Here is a 10930-nt window from a genome sequence, read left to right as displayed (position 1 = left end):
TAACTTGTTGGTTGTCTTTCTTGCTGTTTCTGCTGCTTGTTCGTCGTTATTGGGATCACTCGGCTTTAGCAGCTCTAAATTTGGGGATACGTTAAATATGTGTGTAATTAAAGGGAAACTGCAATCTTTTTTCTTTTCTTCTTTTTAGGAAAAAAAGAGTACTACAATCTTTGAGTCTCACTAGGAATGTCAATTCAATTATAAATTGACGGGTCTCTTTAAATAGATCAAAAAATTATACTCCAGTTTGCATTGGCTCGAATCTAATAGGGCTGATACTTCGATAAGAATGATCGAAAATAAGGTAGTATGTTACTCGTGTTGGAAATATGGTTTTATGCCATATCTGAAAATTATTATTTAATTAAATATTTATTATTTAATTAAAATAATAATTGGATGTTAATCTACATCTCGAGTAGATCAACGTGATATACTTGAAGTCTCAAAACCGATTTCCGGTGAGTGAGATATTGTATGTCAAAGTTTGGATGTTGAAGAGGGAAAATCAGTTTCAACTTCTGCGTTCAACGATTGCGGCCACCTACCGCAGCCGCCGGAATTGACTGTTTCAACTTCTGCGTTCAACGATTGCGGCCACCTACCGCAGCCGCCGGAGTTGACTGCCGATCCGTTCACACTCGGTTTAACACCTATAAATATGGGTGTGTGGTGAGCTTTAGAATTCACTCTGAAAACTCACAACTCACAACTCACAAAATAGTCTGCATTCTGCATTCCACCTCTAGCTCAGTTTTCGATCCTTATTCAGTTCGCCGGAGCTCGCCGGATTGTGGTGCTACATCCGACGAGACGAAGTCGTTTTACCTTTGGGGAAGATACGCCTAAACCGAAGAGCACTACCGGGGCGATAATCTTCTTGCGGGAAGAGATTCATCTCGACTCGACTTAGTTTATACGTATAATTTATTTATACAGTATATTTCAGTTGTATACATTTATTTGAGTTGTAATTTCTCAAATTATTTTCTTTGTAATATTTTCAATTATTTTGAGTTGTAATATCTCAAAATATTTATTTTGTAATATCTCGATCGTGTACCCGGTTCTAACAATCGCAAGAAGATTATTTCTCTGCCGTTGATACACGTTCGAGAAATGGCTCACACCGACGTCAATATGGACGGCTCCACCACCTCTGCAACCATCGGTTCAACCACGTCGTCAATATTTTCCTCGTTTGCATCAACGGGGGCTTCATCGTCAACATCTAGAACTATTGGTCTTGCCGAGAAACCATCAACGTTCTCGGGCAAGAATTTCAAATACTGGCAAGAAAAGATGTTATTCTACCTCACAACCGTGGGGTTTGCCGGATTCTTGATGGAGGATAAACCTCCAACCCCGAGTGAAGGGGAGACGAGCCAAGAAACTCGTGCCGGATATTTGAACTGGTGCCGCGGCGACTACTTGTGCCGTAACACCGTTCTCATGTCTCTGGACGAAAGGCTCTATCGTGTTTTCAAGGTTCATGAAACCGCGAAACAATTGTGGGAGGCCCTTGATCTAAAGTATCAAGTGGACAAGGCGAATACTACCAAGTATGTAGTCGCCAAATGGTTGGAATATAAAATGGTCGACTCCCGACCATTGATGGACCAAGTGGAAGACTTCCAAAATCTTTCACATGAGGTTCAAGCCGAAGGGATGCCCTTGGCGGATGCATTGCTCGTTGCAATCATCATAGAGAAATTACCTCCTAGTTGGAGGAAATTTCAAAACCTTTTGAAGCATGAGCGCTCGGAGATGTCCGTGCCGATATTGTTATCCAAGCTTCAAATGGAGGATCACGTGAGAAGTCGTGATCAAAAGGGAAAAGCTCCGATGGAGGCAAAGGCCAATCTCACCGAGAAAGTCGGTCCCTCCAACAAACGTGGTCGTCCTAACCCTAATTATAAGGGTAAAGGAAAGTAAAGCGGTAGTCAACCATCAAAGTTTGATGGTGTATGTTTTAATTGTGACAAACAAGGTCACATGGCTAAAGACTGCCGCAAGCCAAAGCGGAACAAGGCAAAGAGCAACGTGAACAACGTCGAGAAGGACTTCGACGATTGGAACCACGATGACTTTGCTGCCATGATCTCCGAGGTGAATCATGTAGACAACCCGAACGCTTGGTTCGTGGACACCGGCGCTACCGTCCATATATGCATAAATCGTGAGTTGTTCCACAACTACAAAGAAGTGGAAAACAAAACGATAATGGAGGCTAGCGAGCGGACATCCCAAGTCCTTGGCATGGGAGATGTGATTCTTCAACTCACGTCGGGCGTGGAGATCACATTGAAAGACGTATTACACGTTCCAACTGTCCGAAAGAATTTAATTTCGGGCTTTAGGCTTACGAATAAGGATTTTGAATTGTTTTTCAAATCTGACTATGTTGTAATACGCAAGTGGGGAAAGTTCCTAGGGAAAGGCTATGCCTCCGAAGGACTTTTCAAACTTGGTGTAAGAGCTTGTAAGTCTGCCAAGGCTAAGATCAATAAAGATGCATCAACCTCTTCTGCTTACTTGATTGAGTGTTCTGATTTATGGCATTGTAGACTTGGACATGTTAATCTAAATGCTATAAAGAGATTAGTAAAAATGAATTTACTAAAAGTTGATGAATACAACTCACAAGAAAAATGTGAAGTTTGTGTTGAAGCCAAGATGGCTAAGTTACCGTTTAAATCGGTAAAAAGGAGCACTCAACCTTTGGAACTTATTCACACCGATGTTTGTGATTTAAAGTTCGTGCAAACTAGAGGTGGCAAGAAGTACTTTATCACCTTTATAGACGATTGCACAAAGTATTGTTACCTTTACTTATTGAAAAGTAAAGATGAGGCTATTGAAGCTTTTAGAAACTTCAAAAATGAAGCCGAGAATCAACTTGGATGTCGAATTAAGATAGTTCGAAGTGATAGAGGTGGAGAATATGTAGCTCCGTTTGCTGAATTATGCAACGAAAGTGGTATAATCCATCAAACGACGGCTCCTTATTCACCACAATCTAACGGCGTTGCTGAACGCAAGAATCGAACTCTTAAGGAGATGATGAATGCCTTGTTGATTAGTTCAGGATTACCCCAGAACATGTGGGGGGAAGCTGTCTTAACGGCCAACTATATCTTGAACAAGATTCCACTCAAAGGGAAAGATGTAACTCCCTATGAGCTATGGAAAGGAAGGAAACCTTCGTATAAATACCTCAAAGTGTGGGGGTGTTTAGCCAAGGTAGAAGTGTTTTTACCAAAGCAAGTTACAATAGGACCTAAAACGGTGGATTGTATCTTCATTGGTCATGCACTTAATAGCAGTGCCTATCGTTTTATAGTGCACAGATCGGAGATACCTGATATACATGTTGGGACAACGATAGAATCAAGGAATGCTATATTCTTTGAAAATATCTATCCTCACAAGGATAAAGGTACATCGAACTCTAATGATGGAGTTGATGGTGATGCTACAGGTTCTAAACCTATGGAAGTAGCAAGTAATTCTACTCAAGTAGATGATGCCACAAGTTCTAATCCTGTACCACCTAATAGGAAAAGACCAAGGTCTAAACCTATGGATGTAGAACCAAGACGTGGGGAACGAGTTAGAAAAGCTAATGTCTATGGACCGGATTATGTTGTCTTAATGCTAGATGGCGAACCAGTGACGATTAAAGAAGCTATGTCTGGCTCAGATGCAACTCTCTGGAAAGAAGCCATCGATGTTGAGATTGATTCTATTATGCAGAATCATACTTGGGTGTTAGTGGATCTACCACCTGGAAGTAAAGCTTTAGGATGCAAATGGATCCTAAAGAAGAAGTACAAATCTGATGGTACTATAGATAAGTACAAAGCCCGACTTGTCGTTCAAGGTTTCAGGCAGAAAGAAGGATACGATTTCTTCGATACCTATTCACCTGTGACCAGACTAACATCTATTCGGATGCTTCTCGCTATTGCTGCCTTGCACAATCTTGAGATTCACCAAATGGATGTGAAAACTGCGTTCTTGTATGGCGAGTTGGAAGATGAAATATATATGAAGCAACCTGAAGGGTTTGTAGTACCTGGGCAAGAGCACAAAGTATGCAAACTTCAAAGGTCTTTATATGGGTTGAAGCAAGCACCGCTTCAATGGCATTTAAAATTTGACAGTGTAATGTTGTCAAATGGATTCAGAATCAATGAGTGCGATAAATGTATCTACATTAAGAATTCTAATAACGGATATGTTATTGTTTGTCTTTATGTAGATGACATGCTCATCATGGGAAGTAATTCCCGAGTGATTCAAGAAACCAAAGGCATGCTAAGTAAAAATTTTAGTATGAAAGATATGGGCTTAGCTGATGTTATCCTTGGAATTAAAATTCTAAGAAGACCTGATGGTATTGCTATAACACAATCTCACTACGTTGAGAAAGTGTTAAAGAAATTCAACGCTTTTGACAAGCCAATAGCTAAGACACCATGGGAACCTAGTGTGCATTTGAGTGTACACAAGGGAGAACCTGTTGACGTGATAGAATATGCTAAGATTATTGGGAGCTTGTTGTATCTAATAAATTGCACTCGTCCCGATATAGCATGCTCGGTCAACAAGTTGGGCAGCTTTACAGCTAACCCTAGTAATGAACATTGGAAAGCTCTTGAAAGGGTTTTGAGATATTTGAAATATACTCAAAACTATGCGATTCATTATACTAGGGAACCCTCTGTACTTGAAGGGTACTGTGATGCAAATTGGATATCTGATGCCAAAGACTCGTTTTCAACGAGCGGTTATGTATTCACTGTGGGGGGTGGTGCTGTGTCTTGGAAATCCAAGAAGCAAACATGTATTGCTAGATCGACCATGGAATCAGAATTCATAGCTTTGGATAAAGCTGGTGAAGAAGCCGAGTGGCTTAAAAATTTCCTCGAGGATATTCCATGTTGGTCGAAACCTGTGTCGTCCGTAATAATTCATTGTGATAGTCAAGCTGCTATCGGACGAGCACAAAACCATTTGTATAACGGTAAGTCGAGACATATTCGTCGACGTCATAATACCGTGAGACATCTGATCACTAGTGGAGTTATCACAATTGATTATATAAGATCAATTGATAACATAGCGGATCCTTTGACAAAAAGTATCCATAGAGATCAGATGTATAAACTGTTAGGGGGAATGGGTTTGAAGTCCACAAATTAAGGATAATCTTAGTGGAAACCCAACCATGATGACTGGAGGATCCCAAGAACTTGGTTCAATGGGACAACTAAGCTATGAAAATCCGTGTGTTGAACACTCGAATTGCCTATTCCTTGTAGAACAGTGAGTGTTCAGAAACCTGCACGTGGTGAGGTTAAGTCTTTGACTTTTAATGACTCTAGAACTCCTCGAAGGGGACAAGTATAGCAGGATACTTGAGTTAAGAGTCACCTATGTAAGTGTGAAGTGGGGCCGCTTCGATTGAAACACTTATGAATCCAAAGAGGTGTTCCAAGGCCTGTAATGGACACAAACGTGAGAACGAATAAGGATTGAAGCAATATTGTGTCAATATTGTTGACTCAGTATACACCGAGGAGGACTAGTTCAAGGAACCATATCCACTAGGCCGCCGGTATACTCGATAATATTGACTATGGCAGGTTCAAAGCCACAAGCTACCTTTCCAAATGCAATGTTGTTACTTAAGAGAACTGAGCTAAATGTCTGCATACATTCGCATACTGATTTCTCACTCATGTGGGGGATTGTTGGAAATATGGTTTTATGCCATATCTGAAAATTATTATTTAATTAAATATTTATTATTTAATTAAAATAATAATTGGATGTTAATCTACATCTCGAGTAGATCAACGTGATATACTTGAAGTCTCAAAACCGATTTCCGGTGAGTGAGATATTGTATGTCAAAGTTTGGATGTTGAAGAGGGAAAATCAGTTTCAACTTCTGCGTTCAACGATTGCGGCCACCTACCGCAGCCGCCGGAATTGACTGTTTCAACTTCTGCGTTCAACGATTGCGGCCACCTACCGCAGCCGCCGGAGTTGACTGCCGATCCGTTCACACTCGGTTTAACACCTATAAATATGGGTGTGTGGTGAGCTTTAGAATTCACTCTGAAAACTCACAACTCACAACTCACAAAATAGTCTGCATTCTGCATTCCACCTCTAGCTCAGTTTTCGATCCTTATTCAGTTCGCCGGAGCTCGCCGGATTGTGGTGCTACATCCGACGAGACGAAGTCGTTTTACCTTTGGGGAAGATACGCCTAAACCGAAGAGCACTACCGGGGCGATAATCTTCTTGCGGGAAGAGATTCATCTCGACTCGACTTAGTTTATACGTATAATTTATTTATACAGTATATTTCAGTTGTATACATTTATTTGAGTTGTAATTTCTCAAATTATTTTCTTTGTAATATTTTCAATTATTTTGAGTTGTAATATCTCAAAATATTTATTTTGTAATATCTCGATCGTGTACCCGGTTCTAACAACTCGGCCATAAAATGATCCCTCGTGACATTTACAAATTTTTATCTTGCATTTTTTTTATTAAATTACAGGAAAGATAAAAAATATAGCGAGCAAAAATAGATATTAACTGCTTTTACCAGCGAACAAATTTTTCAATGTATGAAAAGCACAAAAATAAAAATACGGAAGCAGAACAACATTCTCTCGTTTTAGGCCAACAATTTACATTTTGCGTTGCACAAGATTATCTACTAAAATTCTATCTCAATGAATTCCGTTTGTCGAATAAAATTTGCACGAGTGACAAGCAAATGGTTCTAAAAATTTCAATTTTTTCTTCTTCTTTTTTTCTTTTCGTGTACTAGTAGTCGCGGCCAATTATTCTAAATTGTTGAAATTTCTAGTCTAAGAAACTCAATTTTCTATATAGCCTTGCAACAACGTTGAACCTCTTCATCTTCTAATTCATATAGATTGTACCCCACGTGCTTATATGTAAATTCTTTGATTCTAGACAGACTTTCACAAATAAACGCACGTGCCATACACTTCAATTTTCCCCATAGATGAAGCCAAGAATAAAACTCGAGACATCGTTTTATTTGTTCCTCCACTCAAATGCCAAAACCCAAACAATGTTAGGAGCTTCGGCCTCGTTTCTCGCATTGCCGGAAAGTGCAGAATAGGAAAACGAAGACATACAAGTTGATGATGATAAGTGAGGCATTGAAACAAGCAGAAGAGAGGCTAAGGATTTACGCAGAGAGGCACGACCGCTCTTCTTACTTGATGAATCAGAATCTGGAAGAGGCGTTGGCTGCAGCCCACCACACCATCAACACAGCCACGGAGCTCGTCGTTGCCCAAGCAAAACTGCAGCTGCAGACCATAAATTCATTCTCCGACTGAGCTGGCTACTCATTTAAGCTGGTATTATATATGTAAACGCTCTATGGTCATTTTTATACTTCAAGATACCTGTTTAGTAGTATATGAAAAACATTATCCTCGACATGTAAATATGACAAATCCAAGGCAAAAATATCTCTTAAAATGATTTGAGATGAAAACAATGTCGCAGAGCAGAAATTTGAAGACAAAACAAGCAAAACTGTCAGATGAAAAAAGAAACTACTATCTCGGATCCCTCTTAAGATACTTCTTAGGCCTTCACCCGACCGTAATACTTCTGCTTCTCTGAGGTTGTCTGGAATCGTCCGTGTCCAAACTTGGATGATGTGTCAACAAACTTGAGCTTGATCTCTTCAAGTGCCACACGAGAAGTCTGTTTCAGGAGAGATTGACGAAGGGTAACGACCCTTTTCTTGGGTCCAACACAGCCACCCTTGATCATCAGGTAATCATCCTTCACCACACCGTAGTGAGGGAATCCACCCATTGGAGTGACATCTTTCTCAGTCCTACATCGTTACATTTTTTTAAAAAGGAGTTAGCAATGAAGAAAAACTAACTACTAGCTTGTTCCGGAATTAATCTAATCTATTCACCATAGTAAGTACTTTATTCCAAAAACATTTTTAACCGATCTAGAATCAATTTTCAAAATATTGTCATCTCTACAGAAAAACCAATGCAGAATCTTGAAGTCAATGGAAATGAACACTGAAAAAAAGGTAAACAAAGAAGCCAAGAACAACTTCTTGAAAGGCATGGAAAATTGTGCATTGAAAAATTTACCTGTCATATTCGGTACTGGCAGTGTGCTCTTCAGTTCCTGCCTTACCAAGCCTGTAGACCTTCTTGTTCAATTCAGTACGATGATGGTACCCATTCTGACCAGCCCTAGCAACAGTGAAGGAAACTCTAGCAGGATGCCAAGCTCCAATACAAGCCACCTTACGAAGACCCCTATGGGTTTTGCGGGGAAGACGTGTTACACCCCAACGAGTAACAACACCTTCATATCCCTTACCCTTGGTCACACCTATAATGTCAATCATCTCATCCTTCTGGAATACAGCATCCACAGGGACCTGCTTCTCAAAGAAGCCGTAAGCAAAGTCAACCTTCTGAGCAATAGTTCCACCATTAACTTGAATCTCCATCAAGTGTGCCTTCTTTTGTTTCAGCCCCTTCATCTTTCTTATCTGCAAAATAGAAGCATCACGTCAGTAACAACCAAACAAACAAAAGACCACACTGAATTTTATTGGGGTAGAGGGAGCTCAAGACACAGACCTGGGTGTGAGCCAACACACGGATAACACTCGAGTATTTCTTCAGTTTCTCCAGCTGTGACTGGATGTCCTTCTTTCCCTCATCAGTCTCCAATCTTTTTGAGTACTTGGAAAAGGCCCTCTTCTTGGACTTGCACCAGTTCTTGTAGAACCTCCTCCTAATCTCCTCACTGAGATGCTGGGCCCAAACTGTGTTCAAGCAGCGAAGACCACGTGGAGTCTTAACATACCCAACAACTCCAACAATGACCATGGGTGGTGTTTCAATGATGGTAACAGCCTCACAAGTTTCCTTCTTGTGAAGTTCTGCATTATCAATGTCAATGTATTCAATTCATGCACCAAACAATGCAGATACACGCACTAGAAAAACTAAGGGTACTACAAGTAAATTTAAATCGCCAACCAGGATCAAGGAGGTTATACAAAGAAGTACTCAAGTTATGGGCTTTCTAACACTTGTAGAAATGTGGAAAGGAAAAAATGCAACTGAAAAGTGACTGAAAAGATATGTGTAGTGTACAGTACATGAGAATCTATGAATTATTAGACAATCGCCATTGAAATAGTATGTGTCAAGCAGTCAATTTAGAGAAAATAGGTAGAAAATGGAAATCTGAATGCACAAAATATATACTTGATCCAGGCTTTTCCACATCTCGGACAATGTGGGTCATTCCAGCCTTGTATCCCAAAAAGGCTGTTAGACTGCATGGCTTGGTTTGGTCATCCTTGGGGAAAGCCTTCACTGCAATTACAATGAAGATTCAATGGAAATAAGATATTCACCACAGACAGCCCATATAAAAAAAAATACAAAGAACACATCAAGATGTGCAAATAAAGCAAGATATACAACTGAAAATATAATACAAAATGCATAAGGAAAAAAGACTATATATGTATAAATAACATATTATAGAGCTATGACAACTGCAATCCTGAGAATATCCTGAGAATAAGGCAATAGAGATTCAATGCATAAAGAACCAAAAGGAAAAATTGACTTCTTCTTGGTAGCCAATTTTTATTGTTATTTGAATCACGAGTCATCCATCTTCTTTCATATCATGAGAAATGAAGAAGCACATAATCAAACATTTTACGTGAACTTCAAGAATAAAAGATTAATTGGTAGCCAATTTTTATTGTTATTTGAATCACGAGTCATCCATCTTCTTTCATATCATGAGAAATGAAGAAGCACATAATCAAACATTTTACGTGAACTTCGAGAATAAAAGATTAACATAACAAGTAGATATACCCTTTCCCTTGTGGCGAGCAGCCCGCTTCCTGGGCAGGAAACCGAGTGACCCGTGCCTTGGATGCTCAAACTTCCTGTGCGACATTTTTCGCCTCCTTTGCTCTGAAACAAAATAAATAAAAAACAAACAATTTATTCAGATTCTAGCAGAATAAATGAAAGAAAGTTCAGCTAACTAGTCCAGCTCTAATAAAGATAAAGCCTTTACAACCATATATGTTCAATTTATCGACTCTTTGCTGAATTCAAAACATCTTGCGTGTTTTTACAGGAAAATAAGCACTGGAATATATTTCAAATCTATTGAGATCAACAAACAGGAAAATAACATAAAACAAATAGAGAACGCTGACGTTGCAACGCTCCTCAAATGATTAAAAACACGTTCTATACAATTCTCACAACACGCATCAACTTCACATGAAAAAAATCTAGATCAAAATCATCAAGCTGAAACGAAAATAACCAAATGTAGAACGCGTGAGAAGGAATGAAGCATGTTAGAGACGCGGCGAGGAGAGTACCTGAACGCTGCTGCGATGGAGAATGAGGCTTCACCCCTGAGCTAAAAACCCTAATTCACTGGGCTCTCCCTATTTATAGGCTCGGTGAAAATGCTATCTGCGCCATAAAATTGGGCTTGGGCCATTAGGTTCCCAGCCAGCTTTATTTGCACTCATTCTGTTAAGCCCATGTTTTATCTCATCAATATTGATTTAATTATGTTATTCTACCATAGTAGATTTAGTCAGTAGATTTAATGCTCAGTATTTTCAATTTGTTAGTTCAATTTTCAGTATTTTATTTCAATAGGTTATTAGTTAGTTCTCCTTTAATTATTGCCTAGGGTCCATATTTATTTTCTGCATCCGTACTAGTGTTCTGTTTATTTCTGTTTTCTCTTTGCTAGAATTAGATTTATTTTCAGTTATTTAATTAAGTGCATTAGGGAATTAGTACAAACAAACAAA

At 39.3% G+C, this 10930-nt stretch overlaps 1 protein-coding gene across 1 annotated transcript; it reads right to left on the bottom strand.

Moving 5' to 3' along the window:
- Positions 1-7516: 7516 nt before the first annotated feature.
- Positions 7517-10605, bottom strand: LOC131018809 (60S ribosomal protein L3-1). The gene is made up of 6 exons (XM_057947519.1): positions 10484-10605; positions 9960-10061; positions 9330-9440; positions 8694-8998; positions 8193-8602; positions 7517-7915 (listed from the first exon to the last, which is right to left on the bottom strand). Exons 2-6 carry the CDS (start codon positions 10042-10044, stop codon positions 7657-7659), a joined length of 1170 nt encoding a protein of 389 aa, XP_057803502.1. The 5' UTR covers positions 10045-10061; positions 10484-10605; the 3' UTR covers positions 7517-7656.
- Between the last annotated feature and the right edge of the window lie 325 nt (positions 10606-10930).

The sequence above is a fragment of the Salvia miltiorrhiza genome, chromosome 1 (assembly GCF_028751815.1).
Source record: "Salvia miltiorrhiza cultivar Shanhuang (shh) chromosome 1, IMPLAD_Smil_shh, whole genome shotgun sequence".
Taxonomy (NCBI): Eukaryota; Viridiplantae; Streptophyta; class Magnoliopsida; order Lamiales; family Lamiaceae; genus Salvia; species Salvia miltiorrhiza.
Note: the sequence above shows the minus strand (reverse complement) of the source record. Positions and strands in the feature narration are given on the sequence as shown.

What these genes read in the sequence shown, in the direction of transcription:
- LOC131018809 (XM_057947519.1), bottom strand. Translation starts at nt 10,044, where the DNA reads ATGTCGCACAGGAAGTTTGAGCATCCAAGGCACGGGTCACTCGGTTTC. An exon ending in TGCTCGCCACAAGGGAAAGG is followed by an intron (nt 9,441 to 9,959) that starts GTATATCTACTT and finishes TTGTAATTGCAG; the next exon opens with TGAAGGCTTTCCCCAAGGAT. An exon ending in GTGTGTTGGCTCACACCCAG is followed by an intron (nt 8,603 to 8,693) that starts GTCTGTGTCTTG and finishes TCTATTTTGCAG; the next exon opens with ATAAGAAAGATGAAGGGGCT.